The 20,956-nt window shown below is 45.2% G+C and overlaps 1 protein-coding gene across 2 annotated transcripts; it reads right to left on the bottom strand.

Moving 5' to 3' along the window:
* Positions 1-213: 213 nt before the first annotated feature.
* On the bottom strand, positions 214-19,130 carry SHISAL2A (shisa like 2A). 2 transcript variants are annotated; one of them, XM_064148296.1, is made up of 4 exons: positions 18,888-19,130; positions 12,837-12,976; positions 5,873-5,951; positions 634-719 (listed from the first exon to the last, which is right to left on the bottom strand). In XM_064148296.1, the coding sequence occupies exons 1-3, from the start codon at positions 19,067-19,069 to the stop codon at positions 5,920-5,922; spliced, it is 354 nt and encodes a 117-aa protein (XP_064004366.1). In that variant the 5' UTR covers positions 19,070-19,130; the 3' UTR covers positions 634-719; positions 5,873-5,919. The 2 variants fall into 2 exon arrangements, with proteins under 2 accessions (XP_064004364.1, XP_064004366.1); XM_064148294.1 differs by lacking the exon at positions 5,873-5,951 and having other exon boundaries at positions 214-719.
* Positions 19,131-20,956: the final 1,826 nt, after the last annotated feature.

Below are 20,956 nucleotides of genomic sequence, written 5' to 3'. Positions count from 1 at the left end.
AAGCATGATAGCATAAAACGTGCTGAACCTTTGGGGATGATCATTTCAATTCCTTCCAGTGTTTGTTCCCTATGAAAACAGGTATTGAAACTTGCATACAAAAAAATCACTTTCCCTTGACATTGCTTTTAGTTTGGAAAATTCTTCCATCACAATAATTTTAAGATCTGCTGAGGATCCTCTGAGGAAACAAAGGTGAAGGAACAGGATAAATTAAGAAAAATCCAACAACAAACAAACACCAGCTTTTATTGAGGCACAGCATTCCCAGAGATCTGTGCAATGAACAATCACATTTGGCTAAAGACAACTATGTTGGGGATGTGAAGACACCACATTGAGGTGGCACACACAGAAAGCTCAAAATAAAGCTTGGACAACGTGGAGTGCCAAATTCTGTTCTGCTTGACAAACTCTCGTCTCTCACTGGAACCACACAGAGTGAAAGCAACAATTCACATGAAAATAATTAGCAGTAGTATCTGGTATGTGCAAATCAAAACACTGCTCAGAACAGTAACTGCACACAAATACATCTCCTGGCACAGCTGCAGACTGGCCTCTAGTCATCGACAGTGGTGGTAATAACCAGGAAACACCTCTGGAGAAGTGTGTCAGGTTTTTGTGGCTCACAGTCAGTGTTCATTCTTGTGGCTCTTGAAGCCACTTGGCTTTGTCAACAGCTTGCTTCAGTGGGGACCTCATGAAGGATGCTCTATCTGCAAAATACCAATCACAGTTCAGAATTACATTGAACAGGGAGACTTCTTTTTTCCTCTGCTGCACAGCAGAGTCGATGAGGAGAACCTACAAGCAAACAGAGAACATACCACACAGCTCAACGCATTTCCCTGGAAGGACTTCTTCCCAGGCATCTCATTATAGTGCTAGCCTTCATGATGTGAAGAGATGCACCTCTGAGGGGCATCCTGCAGGTATGAAAACCTAAATGCTTCCTTGGGGATGTATGTGGATGAGCAGATCTGCTGTTGCTCTTCTGCTGTGCAAGTGAGGATTTCGCCTTGCACACGATAAAGGCTCAAGGCACAACAGTGTTAAAACAAAACCAAAAAGGCTTAGCAGACAAAGACAGAGTCGTTCACCTAACACTTCTGTGTCTCTTGGAAAATGCACAAACACTATCTATGAAATGGTCCAGTTTGGCTTTTTAATTGCAGACATACAATGTGTGCCTTTGGTTCCGAACTATACCAAAACACACATCCCAAAACACTCTTCAACAATTGCTACACAAAGCAAAGTCTGCTCATTAAAACAGGACTGCTCCTGAGGTGAAGCCCAACAGCTGCTGGTGCAGGTGGGTTTAGCAGCAGATGCCTGTCTGAACAGGCGAAAAGCAATGGACATGCACTGAAGTCTGGCCAGAAAATCTCCGCTTATTCAGCCACAGACAGAAGGTCTGCAGTGGGAAATCTTGCATTTCAAGGCAGATAGCAACTAGCAGCATAGAGCACCCTAACGAGAAAAAAAACATCACTTCAGTACTGCTTCACTGAGAGTGTCACTTAAGCTGAGTTACCAGTGATACTTTTCGTAGGTGCTAGATTTTGTTCTGCTCAGGGCTCTGAGGGTGGTTGTAGCTATATATTCCCCATCACCTGAACACAAAGCATAGGAGACACTTAGACTTGTACTCTGTCCCAGCATTGCCATCTGGCTGACAGCAGGCTCAACAGGAGTCAGCAGCATGCCCTGGCAGCCAAGAGGGCAGCCAGCATGCTGGGGTGCATTAAACACAAGATAAGCAGCTGGTCAAGAGAGGTGACGATCCCACTCTCTGTAGCCTTGGTGCACCTTCATCTTGAGTACTGTGTACAGCTCTGGGCCACACAGTTCAAGATGAAAGTTAAGTTACTGAATGTGGTCAGAGGAGGGGAAAGAAAGCTGCTGAAAGGGCTGGAAGGAGGAGCTTCCAGTGAGTTCTGTGTGGAGGAGCTAAGGACACAAATGAGGTAGAGTGCAGAGACATGTGCCTCAAAACCACTTAAGAATGAACCACTGAAACCCGCTTTGTCTGTGCTCTCCAACAGACCTCTAGTCACAGCCGATTGTTCCACTTACCTGACAGGCAGTTACCTGGACAAAGAGAAATCAGACTGGTTTGTCATGATTTGTCTTCAGGAAATCTGTGTCAGATTTTCCACATGTAACTCGAATTGATACATTACCACCCCAAGCTTGAAGCAGCACCTCCAGCTGCCTAGGTCCTTTCCCTTTTCAAAGCTAGAAGCTGTGTTTGCCCTTTTGCTGGAAAAGAGCATGCAACAGGCTTAAACTGGATGCTGGACTACGTAAGGTGCAAGAGTGTAGGGGGAAAACACAGTGAATTTGTCTGAGTAAGTATGCATGCTAAACCAAATTAAATTGCCACAAATCCAGTGGCTTTCTCACGCCGGTGGAAGGTTTGCAAGCCAGTGATGGACTTTCTGGCTTATCACTTGTGCTAGTTTGAAGCAGGCTGGAATGTTTTGGTGAGAACTAGATTACAGGCTGTGGAAAGAAAACAAGGGTGATGTCTACTTCGCTCACAGCCTTGATGAGAAGTATAAGAACAAGAAATAAAAACATTAGATATCATCACTCAGCATTCACTCTCACTCGGGCTGCTGGCTGAGCTGCATCTCTCTAACCTCACCCTCCATTTTGGGCTAACCCACTTTGCTTCCTAAACTCTTGGCCGAACCTCCATTCTTCCTTGGGACTGGGGTAAGGTTGAGAGGGGTAGGGGGAAGGTGAAGAGGTGTTTGAGAGCCCCTCCTGGGGACTCAGGTTTCTGGGAGGGGAGTTGTGTTTCTGTATTACCTTTTACCTTGTATATTTCTGTCTATAACTGTATATACTGTAAATATCTGGTTGTGTATTGTGCTAGCTGTAAATATAAGCTTCATTCATATTTCCAGAGCAGGCTGAGTTTAGTCTGGGTGATTTCTAAAAAAAAGGGGGGGGGTGGGGGGGGGGGGCGGGGAACACCCAAACCATCACATAACTGAACTGTGAAGTAGCTCTCTGTAACAGATGGGGGCATGACATCTGCCACGAGCAGACAATATCAAAAGCAAGAGAACAAAAAGCAATTAAAATCCTGGAATTTCTACTAACCCTTAACCATATGATCTGTTGAAGTCCAGAGAAGATCCTTATCTCCCTTTTCCTTTTCACAGAGTTCCCAGCTGCTCCATTCTGGATCTGGAAGCCAAAAAAGCTCACAGACTAGGGACACAAATCTCCTGGGTTTAGCCCAGAAAGAGGTTTTGGGTACTGTGAGTCTTTGTGCTGCTGCTGATTTGATTTTGCCAAAAAAAAAAAGACTGGTTAATTGACTCACATAAAAGCTTCTCCATTTTCTGTTCTTTGCAAAATGCATTCAATCCCTACAGGTAAGACCTTCATGGTTGGCCTTCCAATTCTCTCCCTGTTTCTCTCTTCCTGCAAGCAACAGCGCTCAGCAGGATACACTTCAGAGCACTCCATAAACACAAGTGTCTGTGACACAGTGGAAGGTGGGCGAACTGAAGCATGAGGAAACGAGAGGCTCATGGCCTCCAGAAAGCAATACCACATTCACAGACCTAGCTGGGGTCTCATCTCAGTGCTTAACACCTCTCTCAGATATTTTTGGCTTTTCTCACTACAGATGGATTTCTGGTTGCAGGATCCTTTTTAGTGTTCCCATGGCATTTTCCTTCCACAAGCCATGTTCATTTGCAACAGCAGACAAAATAAAAAAGTGTGGAGGTGGTTAAGAGTTTCCAAGGGAGTTTTGTTACACTGAAGCACTTCCATAAGGACAAGCAGTCCAGCCTAGTCTGTTATGCTGGCAACAGGGAGACTGGGAAAGATGCATTTGCACTTATATTGTGCAGAATCTCTTTTTTTCTTTTAAGGGTACAAGGAAAAACACACAAAGCAGGGAACTCTGACACATTTGCTTTCCTGCTCACCTAAGAGTAATTAATTGCTGAGCACACAGGCCCACTTTCCCCCCTTACCTAAGACAGGCACCACTGGTCTCTAGCTGTACTTATATTTCGTGGTTGCTCAGCCATGAGCTTTTGCCCCATGCAGAACGCCAAATGTAGAGGATCATGGAATGGTTTAGGTTGGAAGGGACCTCAAAGATCATTTAGTTCCAATACCCCACCATAGTCAGGGACACCTCCCACCAGAACAGGTCGTTGCTCAAGGCCTCATCCAGCCTAGCTCTCTCCAGGGAAGGAGTATCCATAATCTCCCTGGGCAACCTGTGCCAGTGTTTCACCATCCTCATTGTAAAGAATTCTTCCTAACATTCAGTTTAAATGTCTCCTCTGCCAGTTTAAACCCATTACTCCCTGACCTGGCATTATAGGACCTTTTAATTAGTCCTTCCCCAGCCTTCCTGTAGGCTCCCTTCAGATACTGGCAGGCCACTCCAAGGTCTCTTTGAAGCCTTCTCCTCTCCAGGCTGAAGAGCCCCAACTCTCAGCCTGTCCTCATAGCAGAGCTGCTGCAGCCCTCTGAGCATTTTCATGGCCTCTGGACTTGTTCCAACAGTTCCATGTCCTCCTTGTGCTGGAGGCTGCAGAACTGCACACAGTACTCCAGGTGGGGTCTGAGGAGAGCAGAGTAAAGGGGCAGAATCCCCTCCTTTACCCTGCTGGCCACACTGCTCTCACTACAGCCCAGCACACAGTTGCAGTCTGGGCTGCACTCACACTGCCAGCTCATGTTCAGCTTTTCAACAACCCTAGGCCTTGTTGAATTTCATGAGGTTGGTATGGGCCCACCTCTCCAGCCTGTCCAGGTCCCTCTGGATGGCATCCCTGCCCTCTAGCAAGTTGACTGTGCCTCACGTTTTGGTGTCATCTGCAAACTTGCTGTTTCATGCCATCTGAAGTTTTTTGTGCTATTCATAAATTCCCCTTCAGTACAACACATCTGCACTGGCATACATTTGAAACACTATTTTGCATGGCCTGTGCCACAGGCAGCTTGACCTTTAAACATGACTTTGACATAAAAACTGAGTCAGAGCAAGAAACTTTATTTTTTGCAAGCTGCCTTGTCAGCTCCACCAGGCTTGACTCAGCACTAGAAGGTACCATCTCCAAGAAGCAGAGTATGACTAAACTACCCACCAAATACTTCACTGCTCCCACCCTCTGTCACACAGAACCTTTCTAGCATCTCTTCACTAAAGAAGTTTTAAAGGAAAAGTTGCAATGCCTGCCTCCTTAGCAAGCTCTTGTGCATCCTAGACAGCATTAAGGAAAGGGCAAAGACAGCATAAGGGGAAGGTCACAGAATGTCACAAAATCACAGAATGTCAGGCGCGGATAGGGACCTTGAAAGCTTATCCAGGCCAACTCCCCTGCCAGAGTAGGATCACCTAGACCAAGACCAGATCACATAGGAACACCTCCTGGTGGGTTTTGAATATTTCCAGAGAAGGAGACTCCACAATTCCCCTGGGCAACCTATTCCTGGTCTCTGTCACTCTCACTGTGAAAAACTTCCTCCTCATGTTTCCATGAAACTTCCTATGCCTCAACTTCCACCCATTGTCCCTAAGGTCATCTTCTCTGACACACAACTGTGACGAAGCATTCACATACAAGTAAATCAAGAAGAACTTTCCCTACAGAAGGACTCTGTTAAGTCTCTGCAATACCTTCCTGCACAAGGACTGCATCGGGACAATATATAAGTAAATCAGGGAGGGGTTTCTAGCATTTTTCATAAAGCTAAAACACCACACAAAGAACCATGGCATTTTGAAAAATGCTTACCACATCTGCATCACCAGGTGCAAAAGAAAGCAAAAACTATACAAATACAACAGAGAAGCATGAAAAAAATGTTCTCACTGTACCTATTTTCCTTACAGCATTGGTAGAATCCATCCAGTCCCTCTGTTTTTTAACATATCGAACTCCCTCTGGTCTCACTATCTGTAAAACAAAAGCATCCTTAGCAGAACTAACAGGATTACACCTGCTTTAGTTGCAATTAAGAATCCATAGATGTGCCCAATACACAAGAAAAAGCAGCTCCTGGAATCGTCTTCTACAGTTTTTAGAGGGTGTAGCAGACCAGAGCCATTCAACCCTCCACCCCTAAGCCTCTGAGAGCCTGCAATTGGCAACTTGTACTACAATGCAATAAACATCACGGTGAAGAGTAGTTTAAGGACTTATAGTGGGAAATCAGAGACTCTGAAAGAAATGGCAGAAGTTTTCCCATAATAAAGAAAACAGATCAGAAACCTCAAACATTCACCCCTCTCAACACATCACCAGTCACTACCTCCTTCACTGCCCCTGCCATCTAGGTATCATGAAACACTCCATGGGAGGAGGCTCAAACACTACTTTGCATGACTAAAGTGTCACTCTTGCTTTTTAGAAGTATTAAAGGGATAACAGGAGCAAAAAGGTTAAAAAAAATCCAAACCCCTTCCTGATTAGTTATAGAGGAAGACATTCTGATTTTGAAGCCTGTCTAGATTCCCTACCTAAACCAGCTTACAGCATCCACGGGCATCTTTGCAGTAAAAACACTGACTTCAATCAGCTGCAAAAGACTCACTGCTACATGAAAGTCTGGGAAATTCAAAAGCTAAGGAGTCCAATTTAAACGCAGCCAAATTTCATCTTTTCTACTGCTGTAACTGTGATGGCCTTTCACTAAATTTGAATTCACAACTCCAAACCAGGAATTTTCTTCATTTCCTAAGGAAATGATTGGGTTCTTTTTAAAAACCAGTCGAGCCCATTTGGCTGATTTTCCACACACACAAATATCTGAGGCTGGCGAAGAGAAAAGCAGGCTAATCAGGGCAAGTGTAAGGCCAATCCCAGAGAGTGGAAACTTCTGGTTAGCTTAGAAATCAAAGCTATCACTGCATACTCAAAAAACCCCAAGGACAGTGTCTTTGAATTCAGAGAGCAGCTATCTGCTTTCAGAGACAATAGTCAGACAATCCTACAGAGCTGAGGAGGAGAAAGTGTGAGAGTTGGGTGCTTTCTTCACTCAAACATCTGAATGTTTCATGTGTTTAAATAATGCCCTATGAGAAATCTTTAATTAAGGACAGAAATAGGGACAGGAAGGCCATCAGTCTACCTTTCCAGCTGAGTTTTTCCTTATAATGAAATGAAACCACAAATTTTTGCATACTGTGGTGTATGATGAAGGAATTAATCTCTCCTATTAAAGCACATTTTCCCTGACACTTAGGAGTAATTTGCAAGGTCACAGTTCTTGCACTCCAACCCAATGGTCCTCGTTGTCTGACTGAATACTCAGCTGTATTCCTGTGCTAAGCCTTAAAGGCAAATGTTAGTTACCAACACAATATGTTATTTGCTATTCTCACTTCGCAGCACACCTTGCCCCAAAGGTCTTCCCAAATGCTGTCAGAAATGCAGGGGCAGCTCAGAAAATATGTTTACAAACAGCTTAGGTCACCAAAGTGGAAAACCCATGCTAAGGGGCCAGCAGAGATAGCCTCTCACATCAACTGCTGGTCAAAGGAAGCATCCATGCACCTCATCCCGTGGCTGAGCTGCAGATACACCTCTAGGTTTCTCTCTTTCTCCTTGTTTGCTACGCCTTCCCTGACAATTATGCAATCTTTACTGTTTTCCTTATCTCCCCTAGATGCTTCAGCACTGATCATTGAGCCTTAAGAAGAAACCCACAATCTTGTAACTCCTGAGTCCCCCACATTTAGAAGATAAACCTGCACAAAGATAAGGTTTTTGCTTAGAAGGAGAACAAAGCATATGAACAAACCCCTTTAATTTTTGGGGAAATCTATGTCTGCATGGCTTGGATTGCTCTGGGGCCTTTATTTACCAAGAAACACTTGTACACTGCTCCAGCCTTCAAATGAGAGAAACAGAAACACCTACAATGAGTTCAGTGAAAAATCCTTTCTCTCAGAAAGGGCTTACTGAGCGGGTTGTATGATTAAGAAGCAAATTATGATAAGAAAAAGTGTGCTCCAACGACTTGCATTCCAACTCAGTCTCAAAAGGCACAGCTCAATTCTGTACCAGAGAATTCCTGTGTACAGCTAGTCTCAGAGCCATAATATCAGCAAAAGAGCAAAGGTCTTCTGATTAGTGGCATCCTTTTATAATTCCCCTGGACACTTATGTCTAGACTGACACACAAAGCATTGAAAGCAGGACACTTCCCTGATGTTGTGTCTCCTTGTGACACGTGGCTAATAGCATCTCTCCACTTCAGAAAGGTAGCAGAGAGGACAAACAGAAGAAAAACTGTGAAGCACTTCAACCCTGAAGCAAGGCAGATCATTAATCCACAAGCCAGATACTAGGTGAATATTGCATTCTGAGAGAGAGTGCAAACAAGAAAGCAATGGTACAAAGGGCTGAGAATTTGCCTGTAAAAGGAAAGAACTTCATTGAAAGAGATAAAGTACCATTGCTGCTGTCTACTGAGAAATGCTAGACCTGATAAGAAACTGGACTGGAAACTCCAGAAGATATGGCAACCTCTTATTTGCCTGTACACGTTCCACGTTAAGCTCATCCAGGGTGGAGGAGTGGTCTGGAAACCTGACCCCAGGTGTCCTTGTCCTCTCCTGGGGGGAGGGCTTCCCCAGGTCAAAGCTTATCCCAATCCCACTTCCTGTCCACAACCCTATTTAAGACCCAGTCCAGCTCCTACTCTCTCTCTTGTTTCTACCTTTGCTACATCTCCCTGTTGGTGATGTTTCTGATGACTACATGGCCAGCTAACCACATGGACAACCCTGCTACATCCTGAATCCAAGGACAATCCATAGAATCCACTGCCATCCAACTTGGTTTTCTATACATATCTGTGTCTACTCCCTTCCCTTACATCTCTGTAACCTCCTTTTACCTTAAATACCTTTTACTTATTGCTAAAGTCACCTTTTAAATTCCAAATGGGTGCAAGGCTGTTCTTTGGGTGTTTTACCCTCTTTTACTCATCTGCCAAAATCTGGGGAGGCATCCTAAATTTTGGTAGATTAGTTGGCACCTGTTGGGCTCGTGAGCTCTGGGAAAGCTTAAACAGTAAGGCACTGTCTCGCTCATAAGGGAGCTGCTCTGCACACCATACTACAACACTATAAATAGAAATAAGTGAGGCTTTATTAATGTTTGAGAAGCTACTCTTGGTTTACAATAACGACTGAGCTCATCTTTCCTGAAATTCAGTTCTCAGATTAGAATGCCAATTTTTGCCAGGGCTAAGAAGGTGCTCAGCTAACTCTGGGAGCCTGTAAGTAACATCTGTTCTACCTATCAGCCTACCCAAGGCTGTTTGTATAAGACTGAGGAGAGGCAAATTCCAGCTGATCTGCCTTGTGCAGGGTCAGAAACACTTAACAAAGGGCACTCCATCCCTCTGTTGTGAGATTTATAATTGAGCTGTGACAACTCAACGATTCCATCTCTATATTTAGGGGATGTTGGATGAGCCCACACTGGATGACCAGTTTTGACTATCACACGAGGAGGAAAGGCATACATTAATCAATTGTATGTTTAATGAAACATAAAACTCCAGTTGAGCTGATGTAGTATGGTGAAATTGAACACAAAAAACACTGCTTTCATAAATGAGTCACACAGACTTAATCGAAAGGCAAGACTGTGCTACCTCACAAAGCAGAGCTGAACTGAGTTCACAAACTCATGGCTGTTCTAATACTTTAATCCATTTTTATTGTCTGTATATAATTATGCTCAAATCTCAGAACTGAAAGAGGAGAGCAGCTGCTTCTGTTGTTCTACAGGCTTGCAGGCAGACAACCAGTCATCTCACAAGATACCCAGACCTTGCATGACTTCCATGAAGAAGAAAATCAAGTATGATGAAGATAAGCATTCAGGCTTGTCAGTGAAACCCCTCACCATCTTCAAAGGTCTCTCAGCCTTGGCAACTCACCTCATAAACAGATAAAGCCATCAGATGTGAAACAATCATCATTCAGAGCAGCCAAAGAAGCAGAACAATAAAAGTGAAAAACACAGGATGTGAACAGAGTTTTAAACAAAGCAAAGCTGTCTGAATAAATCTCAAAACACACATGGGGTAGTTAGAAAAAAGCAAAGATCACTCAGCTTCCTGGAGTCCTAACACCTGGAATGATGAACGAGAGGGCATGCTCTGTGAACACTGGGTCATCAGTCGGGGCCTTGGGATATTCACCTTATGATAGGAAGAGAGCAATCTCTACTGTCAAAGCAGAATGAGGCTTTGCAGAAGGGTTCAAGTCTGAGAGAAAGATGGAATCACTTGGCAGAAGCACTGCAATAACATCTGCCCCTTTCCTATCTCCTCATATGCCAGCCACGTCTGGCACAGAAATAAAAAGCAGGAGAAAAAAAGCACTGCTGCCCTGGCAGTGGATTAAGACATGAAGCCATAGCAGGAAAACCAGAGGGAAGAAGTTGAACAGCCACACATTTGAATGCATAATGACAGTTTATAATTAGAAGACAACCATCTTGTTGAAGATCACTAGGCATTTTGGTCATCCCACCCAAGGGTTTATTTAGGCTGTTCTAGGTAGCAGGTCTGATTTCCACCCTCTGTCTACAGGATAGGTGTGGAGTTTTCAATTTACAGATTAGTAGCAGTTTGCTGAATGTGTGACTTTGACTTTGGCAGCTTGCTTAGTTTCTGTAGCTCCAAAGGGAGGCTTTGCGTTTCCTGATGGCCACAGAAACCACTTTTAGACCAAAGCCCTCGTTGGAAGACATTGGAAGTTTGGTATGGAATGGACTGTGTCATCTAGACACTCAGGAGGGAGCTAACTGCAGCACAATAGGCTATAACTACAGTAACTAACTAGTGCCTTATTGCCATGCAGTTAAGTAGTTAAAAATAAACAGAGCTTGAGGTGAGAGGACTTCTTTCCAATAATTATTACTCTTCATCTTCCTAGGCCTCAATAAGTACAAGATTCCCTTTACTTCCTACATCATTGCTGATTAAATTATTGATGGTACATTTAAACATTCAGGGAGTCAAAAACAAAGGGCAAAATCATCACCTCCCAATCCCACCACCAAAACTTGCAGTAAGATTTCACAGGTGTACTGAAATGCAGGAGCAGCCATGCCAGTGGGCAAGCACTGGCCACAAGCACTGCTCCTGTGGACGTCTGCCAAAGCTGTTTGGGCACAAGGAAATGGGATTAATGGTCCCAGATTTCAAGGCCTGGACCTATGTTAGGAATAAAGGAAAAAAAGAATGATCTCTCCCTGTCACAAGAAAGTACACTTAAAATCTCTTTTGAGATTCCTACTCGGAGAATCAAGTCACTACTGTGATGATATACCCTTGACAAGCAATCATAGAATGAATCATAGAATGGTTTAGGTTGGAAGGGACCTCAAAGATCATCTAGTTCCAATCCCCTGCAACAGACAGAGACACTTCCCACCAGAACAGGTTGCTCAAGGCCTCATCTAACCTAGCTTTGAACACATCCAGGGAGGGAGCAGCCACAACCTCCCTGGGCAACCCATTCTAGTGTTTCACCACCCTCACTGTAAAGAACTTCTTCCTAACATCCAGTTTAAATCTCCCCTATGCCACTTTAAACCCATTACTCCTCATCCTGTCATTACAAGTCCTTGTAAATAGTCCATCCCCAGCCCTGCTGTGGGCTCCCTTCAGATACTGGAAGGCTACTACAAGGCCTCCTCGAAGCCTTCTCTTCTCCAAGCTGCAGAGCCCCAACTCTCGTAGCCTGTCTTCACAGCAGAGCTGCTGCAGCCCTCTGAGCATCTTTGTGGCCTCCTCTGGACTTGTTCCAACAGTTCCATGTCCTTCTTGTGTTGGGGTCTCCAGAACTGTACACAACACAGAACAATGGACTCATTTTGCCTATTCTTGATAAAGGGACTTACTTGTTGCATCCTCACCGAGTCTTGTAAGGTTTTACATTCTTCCTTAGTGCCATGGTCTACATGACTGGACAGGGCTGGGTGATAGGTTGGACTGGATGATCTTGGAGGTCTCTTCCAACCTGGCTGATTCTATGACTCTATAATTCTATGATTCCTGCTACTAAATATACTGAGCTTGTGTTCAATTTTTCATTTGAATTTGCTACAGATTTCATTCAGGAGATAAAACAGCAGGATAGCTTGACTGCATCTTGAGGCTCTCATCAGAAAATTGAATGCTGCTGGCTTTCTCCACATCCATTTAAAGACAGCAAAAGGCTTTTCCTCTGCATGAGTGTGCTAGTTTGAAGCTACCTAGAATGTTTTGGTGAGAAGAACTAGATTACAAGCTGTGAAAGGGAAACAGTGGTGATGTCTACTTCACTCATAGCCTTGCTGAGATGCATAAGAACAAGAATGCAAACATAGATAGGGGAGTTGCTCTCTATCTGGGCTGTGAGCTGGATTTCTCTCTCTAACCTAACCTGCTGTCTCTCTGATCAGTCCACCTGCTTCCTAACCCCCCTGGCCGACCCTCCATTCTTCCTTGGGCACAAGGCAACATCTGGGGTAAGTTAGAGAGGGGTGGGAGAAGGTGGAAGGGCAGTGGGAGCCCCTCCCAGGGACTCAGGTTTCTGGGAGGGCTGTAGTGGTTTTGTATTACCTTTTACCTTGTATATTTCTGTATATAACTGTATATATATTGTAAATGTCTGCTTGTATATTGTGCTAAGCTGTAAATATATAGCTCCATTCAATTTCCAGAGCTGGCTGAGTCTAGTCTGGGTGATTTGTAAAGTGGAGGAGGAGGGGGAGGAGGCGGGTAATACCCAAACCATCATAATGAGACAATGTGTGTCAGTAACAACTCACCTGTCGTCTGTAAGCTTAAGCCAGTATCCAGTTTGCTGCGTGGCTTTGTGCTGATGAACAAATAACAGAGAACGCAGACGGTGATGATGAAGGCAAAGAGGACCACTGCTGCTATCGACAGGCCCACCAGTGCTCCAACACTAGTGAGAAAAACAAAGTAAGTAAGGTACAAACAGCCTGGGGCACTCACTGACACAATGGTCAGGGCAATGTCTAGAGGTTACTTGTACTGTGTTTTTCTGTAAACAAAAGTTTAGAACTCAATACTTACACTGCAGCACTCGGAATGATTTCACTGCCCTCAGAAGGGTCACTGTCATAACACAGCACCTGAACATCTGACCCTCAATGTCATTTCATGTTACCTATGAATGCTACTCCTGATTCTGATTTCAACTGTGTTTATGAAAACCAGAAGTAGCTCCATGCAGTAGCTGGCACTAGTGAGATCAAAACCTTCTCCAACGTGGTGCCTATTCTCTGATAAGCGTAACACAATCACAGAATTAATCCCATAAATACCATACACACCCACAAAGATGGATTCCAGCATTGCAGGCAGCTCATGCAAGCTCCTTTTTCTTCAAACAACATGACTACAAAAGCTGGATTTTCAGTCTTAAATGCCATTTTTATTGCAAGGAGAGCCTGTTAGAGTATTTCAAGCTAAGCACACATTTGTCACAGACTTCTTACCAAAATCGACATGCTCATTAAAAATAGGACACAAGATGTGCAAGCTGTGTTGTTCAAGTCCTTTGGCAGCTCTGTGGAGCAGGGTGGAGGACTGTGAACACTATTGTGCCTTTGTGTTAATGCAATAAGTATTCAGGCAAGGCTGGAGAAGTTTCTCCATGAGCTTTGTCAGAATCACAGAATGTCAGTGGCTGGGAGTGACCTCAAAAGCTCATCCAGACCAACCCTCCTGCCAAGGCAGGATCACCTATACCAGATGCCACAGGAACACATCCAGGTGGATTTTGAATATCACAGCATCACAGTATCACCAAGGTTGGAAGAGACCTCATAGATCATCAAGTCCAACCCTTTACCACAGAGCTCAAGGCTAGACCATGGCACCAAGTGCCACGTCCAATCCTGCCTTGAACAGCCCCAGGGACGGCGACTCCACCACCTCCCCGGGCAGCCCATTCCAGTGTCCAATGACTCTCTCAGTAAAGAACTTTCTCCTCACCTTGAGCCTAAATCTCCCCTGGCATAGGCTGAGGCTGTGTCCTCTTGTTCTGGTGCTGTCCACCTGAGAGAAGAGAGCAACCTCCCCCTGGCCACAACCACCCCTCAGGTAGTTGTAGACAGCCATAAGGTCTCCCCTGAGCCTCCTCTTCTGCAGGCTAAACAACCCCAGCTCCCTCAGCCTCTCCTCGTAGGGCTGTGCTCAAGGCCTCTCCCCAGCCTCGTCGCCCTTCTCTGGACACGCTCAAGCATCTCAATGTCCCTCCTAAACTGGGGGGCCCAGAACTGAACACAGTACTCAAGGTGTGGTCTAGGTCTAACCAGTGCAGAGTACAGGGGCAGAATGACCTCCCTGCTCCTGCTGACCACACCATTCCAGGATGCCACTGGCTCTCTTGGCCACCTGGGCACACTGTTGGCTCACCAGAGAGGAAGACTCCACAACCCACCATGGCAGCCTGCTTCAGTGTTCTGTCACCCTCACAGGGAAAAAATTCCTCCCGATGTTTCTGTGGAACTTTCTATGCCTCCACTTCCACCCTTTCCCCCTTGTCCTGTCATTGGGAATCGCTGAGAAGAGCCTGACAGGATAAAAGGAACACTAAACATGAATTAAATTTACACACTGTCAAATGCAAAGGAGCAGGAATTTCATTATTTAAGAGGTCAAGCATATGTGTAGATTTTATCAGGACACTGCTCTTGAAGAATAGAAGATACTTTAAACTTGCTGCACATTCAGTGAGACAGTGCAGGGACATAAAAAACCTCTTTAGTAGTTTCCATCTTTTCAACCTTCTTTTCAATTTTTTTCCTAATATAAAAACCTCACAATGAAAGAAAGACCCAGATATCTCTTCTACAGTCCAAGCCAAAGACACTGACTTCTGCTGAAATTAAACAGTGCCCTTTGGCCACAGATGAAGAGAGTCCAAGGACTGAGAGCCCTTTTATTACCACTCTGTCATATTTACAGTTTTGACAGCTGTAACAAGGACAGAAGACAGATGAGTGTCCTAAATTCTGTGAACTCCACCTTCCAGTGATAAAAATGCCTTTATCCACCAGTGAGAGGACAATTCTGCTGTGATCTTGCAGGGAGATGAGAATTGTGCCTTGGGATTTTTTTAACACTAATTTTACATTGATGCTACTGCAAAGCTTCTCTGCAAGCTCCTATAACAGCAGTAGACACACATGTCCACAGCAGAAACTCTTCACATCAGCAGGGTAAGAACAGCAGATACTGCTATGACTTTAAAATACAGTTTTCATTAGTTATTGGTCAGGTCCACTAATGAGGTTTGTGCAACATTCAGCTCCATGCACAACTAACATAATTTGTTATCAAAACATTCATCTGGAAAGAAGAGCTTTAGCCTTACAAAGACGTTTTATGGTAGTTATTTGCATGAACTAAAGTGTCCTCCTATGGTTGTGCATATATACACCTATGAAACAAAGTTTTATCATTTAGGGGCTCAAACAAAACTTGCAGACAAGTAAGATTCTACTTACGGAAACTGAGCATGGAAACTCCTTACAGTCAGAGATTTCACCTGAGTTCTGCCTCACTTCTGCATTATTACTTGGCAACACCTTGACTCAAATGATCAAACCCAAAGAAATCTACTGCAAGAGGCTGAGGTTAGTCACCATCAAACCAACAGTGATTTCCACAGCTGAATCTGTTCAAGGAAGAAATATTAACCCAAAGGCTCCTCAGAAATGTGATTAACAGGGCTTTTTGTCCCAGGCTTCTCTCTGTCAGCACCATCACCATGACTCTCCAAGCTGCTGTCCAGGGAGCTGCTTAGTGGGTCATCAACTTTTCTGTCAGGAGATGCTAAGCACCAGACACCTACAGTTACTTTTAGTCCACAAAATTAGTTCATCCACACCAACAACAGTTAGGAAAACATTAAATGTTGCCTAAGCAGATGAAGTATGTCCACTGAGAGAAGCACATGAGTCATCTGGATCCCAGTGAATCCTAATGCTATTGCCGCAGTGATGCATTGTTTGTAGTATTTGCAAAGCAAACAGACAGATATTCCCCAGGAGACTGGAAAAATGGGCACATAACAACAAAAGACTTGCTATTTTGGAAAGCCAAACTAGATTCCTGGAGATCTGCACAGCTAAGCAAAGCTTGGCTACAGTGTTAGGTCACTGAGGTTCTACTGGTGTTAATTTTGAATAAAATCTCTCCTTGGCCTGCCAGAGTTTTAGTCAAAGCCATAACATCATATGAAACTTGTAAAAGTTACAGATTTGGAATGGAAACTGATTTCTGCTTCACAGTGCAAGTGGCCATTGAACTTGCAAATTAAAACTTATTTCAACAGTGACAAAAAGAACTCTAAAGTATTTTCAGGCCACAAGAAACAACAAATATGTTGACTGAATCTGTACCACAGTTCAGTACAAGTACCTACATTCTCAGCAGTCTTCCCCTCTCACTTAGCTTTGTAGGTAGAGGAGATGTACTGATAACTTCATTTACATGCACAGAATGTGGCACTGAAAGGTGAGCTACTCAGTGTTTTGATTACCAGTGGTTTACAGCCTCTTGCTTTGTGATTTCAAAAGCTGCACAGCATTTTGGAGTATTTTGTGCACCTCTGCCTTTTCCTAACATTCTCTTCCCTCTTCCATAGGCTCCTGCCAGCTCCAAGAGACAGAAAAAAAAACACATCCTCCACTCTTCTTTGCTGAAGCCAGCTTTTCAAGAGTTATGGAAAAGGAACCCAGGCTGCTCTAATAAAAGCAAAGTGACTACACTATTTGAAGTAGTAGCAAGAAGAGAAAGGATGGGAAATTAGTCATACTAATCACATAAAACAAATTCAGGTCAAAGCATGAAATGCGCCAAAGGTCAATTATCTATGATTATCTCGCAGCTCCTTAGTGCAGCAGGTGTTAGGATGCACTTGTTGAATACTGTAATTTTTCAAGGAGTGGAAGGGGAAAATGATTGTTCCATTATGCTAAGGGATAGTGCAGTATATAGCTCTAAACATAGTACAGGCAGTAGCGATTTGGGGGAAAATGAATAGCATAGGCCTTCAAGTGACAATTGCTTCAGGTTGCCTAGGATGCTGTTTTCTCTATTAACTGCTTCCATCAGAGCTGGCTGTCAAGTGGTCTGACAACTCATCTCCTACAGCAAGAGAAACACAAGATAAATATACAATAGCTCGGTGAATTTTTACCTGTGTCACCAATCACAAATAATCCCTGAGACACCACTGACCACTTGGTGGTGTGTTCAATCACTGCCTTCAAATTAATGGAGTCAAGCAATGAGAGATTTAGGATGAGAAACAAAGCTCAGGAATAAAGCAAAATCACTAACAATTTCCCCACTGGAGCTTCCAACTTCTTTCCCTTCCTCAGTATGTTCAGTCTCCAATCTTACCTTGTCTACTTTGGTTAACACTTGAGTAGTTTTAAGTTGTATAAAGAAAAGTCAGTCAACAGAGACCAGTACTGAGACTGATTTTCTTCATCTTTAACATGAAGAACAAAATCTCAGTTTCTGTCAATCCTTACAAGCAATCAAATGCTATGAGGGCAAGAAATGATAGAAGACTTGTGAAAAACTGAGGGGGCAAAAGTGACAGAGAAGAGCTTCAGTATACATAATGTGCTGTATAAACAAAGAAAACCAAGCCTACATGACAATTAACTCAGAACTGGCAGTTTTGAAATGAAATAAAAGTTTTAAGAGTCATCAGTGACAGATCACTGAAATCACAGAGTCAGTGTGCACGAGCTGCCAAGAGACATCATCAAAACGCTGGCCACTAATAGGGAGGCTTTTGAGAAGAGGACTTGAAGGCAGGGATTTTGCCTCTGTATGAAACCTTGTCCTGAGCATGCAGCTCCAGATTTTGCACCTAGACCTAACAGTATGGAAGAAAGGCAACTAAAATGTTCAGCGGAACACAGCATCTGCCTTAATGATAATCCAAAAGGACTCGGATGGTACAGCTGGGAGAGGTGGAAGCTGGGAAGTGATCCATCAATCAGGAAATCTTGAACTGCACGTGCAATTACTGCTCACCAAATCTCACCACGCTAGAAACACGAATGCCAGAAAACTGCTGGGAAACAGTATGAAACATAACAAGGCTGCAGCTTCAAACAGCAGGTCACCACCTGCAGAAGCAGACAGCAGAATCAAGTTCAAGAAAGGCATTAGGCAAAATCAGTGATAACAAGTTCATGAAAAGCTAGTGAAAACATCCCTCAGAAGCGTAGTAACACCCTGATACAGCCAGCATGAGTGCTGAAGAGCCTGGGAGGGACTCGGGCACAGAAAGCAGCCAGACTGACCGCTGCAGGAGATACAGATGAGCTCAAGGGACCCTCACAGCCACCCGGGCCAGCACAGGGCTAATTATCTGCTACCTTCCAAGTGGAAAGTCATGTACTGAAGTCACTGAGAACTTTATGTACCAACACCTGATAAGCTCAGGTCGGCAGACAGACCTCCCCCTCACGCCGCAAGACCAAAGCTACTCTCCGGCTGCTCCGTACCCAGGCACGGAGCGGTTCCCAGCACTTCCTTACGGACATCACCAGTTATTTCTTTCAGCAACCAGCCGGGCGGGCACAAACAGCAGTCTCTCTGGACAGCAGCTGCAGCTGTACCGCAACTCTCGGACGGACACAAGCAGCGTGAAAGCAGCCTGAAAGCGCCCGGGTACAAGTACCCCTCAAACACAAGCCCGCGGCCAAGCTCAGGCGAGCGCAGGTCTCCCGCCACCTCGGGCCGCCGAGCTTCGCCCGCCCGGAGCCTCCCCACCGCCCCCCACGCGAGACTGAGACTGAGGATCTCGGTTCCCCTACCTGAGCCACCACATGTAGCTGTGCTCGTAAGGGAAGAAGCTGTGGGGGTCATCGCAACAGTACTTGACGTCCTGGAAGCCGCAGCAGTAGACGGCGCGGGCGTCGCCGCCCGTCCGCGGGCAGCTGAAGCCGCTCACCAGCACCTTGTCGGCGTTGAGGTAGCTGCTGCACTCGGCGCTCATGGTGCGACCGCCACCCGCCGGGCTGCCCAGCACCTCGGCTTCGGCTGCACCCGGGCGGGAGGTGGGGCGGCGAGCGGGCGGAGCTGGGGCGGGCAAGGGGCCGCGCCGGCAACGGGTGGGACCGGCCCGGGTCGCGGCGAGGCGGGGAGGGGTGCGACCCGCCCGCGCCCTGAGGTAAGGGAGAGCGGGGAATGCTTCCCGCCCTCCAGAACGGGAGGGAGAGAGCCGTGCCGGGCTGGCCGCGCCCGGGGCCGCTCACCTCAAAAGCGTGTCGCAGGGGTTTGGGTTTACCTGAGCGCTTCATCCCACGTCTGCGGTCTGCCCTCATCTGTTAGCCTCGGTGGGGTCTCAGGACAGCCAAAGCAGATGGTGACTGAGAAAGGTCACACCTTGGTTGGACTCAGGACCTCTTAGCTTTCTAAGGGGAAAACCACCCCACATAGCGTTAAACGTTTCAGAGAAACCAGCCTCCCGCTCTGTATAGAGGGCACTCCATTTCAGTGTGCTAGGCCACTTTTTATAGTAAAGAGGGTTCCAGAAGAAAGAGCCTCTCCCGAGGGAAAGTTGGGTCTGTCGCAGCTCGGGGCAACACACGCACTTGCCTTGTGCACCTATGCTTGTGGTTCACCTCACAGAAAGAAGAACGAAGAACAATCAAAAGTCTTCAGGAGACCAATAGGTGGACATTATCCCCCCGGTCAATCTGCTGTCTAGATAAGAGATCAAGGTGACCTCCTCAGGGAGAAGGCCAAGGGGCTAGAGAGAGACACAAATTGTGTAGTATCAGTAGAGCTTGACTTGAATTAAGAGGATCACATTAACTTGACTAACAATTTACATTTTAATTCCAGGTTTTGCCTTGAGATGAACTCTAGACAAGTGGGAGTTTCATGTCTTCTAGGTAGCCATCAGGCAACAGCAAGAGCCAGGAGTGATGGCAGCTTAAGGAAGGGCAGCACCTTCACCAACCAGGTCACAGTCCCATAGGTTCTGCCAGGCTGGAGACAGTGCCACATGCTCTCAGCTGTCCCAGGCAAGGCAAGATACTGAGTCAAGTTCAGGGTCTGTACAGGAAACATGATGGGAGGCACATTACCTACAGCATAGGTCAGTTCATCCAGGAGGACCAGTAAGCAATCCAGGCTAGCACAAGACAGTATTGAGCACAAACACGAGTACCTCTGGCATACCTTAGTGAAGATCAAGCTGCCCTGCCATGAGCTGAAATGTGACTCCTCAGTCAAGAAGTAGAGGATTTGGGTTTGGTGAGGACTCAAGTGATGCTGGTCAGGGTCTGTGACTTCGAACCCTGTGCCTGCCTTCTTCTAGTGCTGCATGCAGTCCTCCAATGTCAGGGTGCCAAACTGTACTTGCTAAAAATTTTAAATGTTCTGCAAATGCTTGGTTGATGTTATTTTGTGAAATCAACAGTGACAGCATCAATTGAACTGAACTCAGAAATTCAGTCACTCTGTCTGTTGAACTGCAGATTTGCCTTCATAATATTTACCTGTACACAACAACAGCCAGGAAAGTTTCGCATTATTCAACTGCTTGAGCAGTTTGAGAAAGCTTGACACTTGATGTGGCACTACAGAAAGTGAGAGGGTGAATGGCAGTGATGTGGCTGGAGCAAAAGCTGTCAAAGTGAGGAGACAGGGAGGGATCAATGAGTATTGAACAGCAGGAAAGAAAAAGGCCAATTGTTATGAGATTTTATGGGAGTTGTGTTGTTCAGATTAAATCAGATTTAAGAGATCTGTTGTTTTATGATATAATTGAAGATTAATTTATCCAGAATATATTCAGGCAAATCATTACCAAAGCCTAGCAGGCAGCCTTTTTACCTCAGTTGTGTCAATACTGTTACTACATGTTGGGACGTGT

Source organism: Pogoniulus pusillus, chromosome 8 (assembly GCF_015220805.1).
Source record: "Pogoniulus pusillus isolate bPogPus1 chromosome 8, bPogPus1.pri, whole genome shotgun sequence".
NCBI classification, from domain to species: domain Eukaryota; kingdom Metazoa; phylum Chordata; class Aves; order Piciformes; family Lybiidae; genus Pogoniulus; species Pogoniulus pusillus.
The sequence above is the reverse complement of the archived record's forward strand: the minus strand, read 5'-3'. Positions and strand labels throughout refer to the sequence as shown.

What these genes read in the sequence shown, in the direction of transcription:
- SHISAL2A (XM_064148294.1), bottom strand. Translation starts at nt 19,069, where the DNA reads ATGAGCGCCGAGTGCAGCAGCTACCTCAACGCCGACAAGGTGCTGGTG. An exon ending in AGCTACATGTGGTGGCTCAG is followed by an intron (nt 12,977 to 18,887) that starts GTAGGGGAACCG and finishes TTTTCTCACTAG; the next exon opens with TGTTGGAGCACTGGTGGGCC. An exon ending in CTTAAGCTTACAGACGACAG is followed by an intron (nt 720 to 12,836) that starts GTGAGTTGTTAC and finishes GGTATTTTGCAG; the next exon opens with ATAGAGCATCCTTCATGAGG.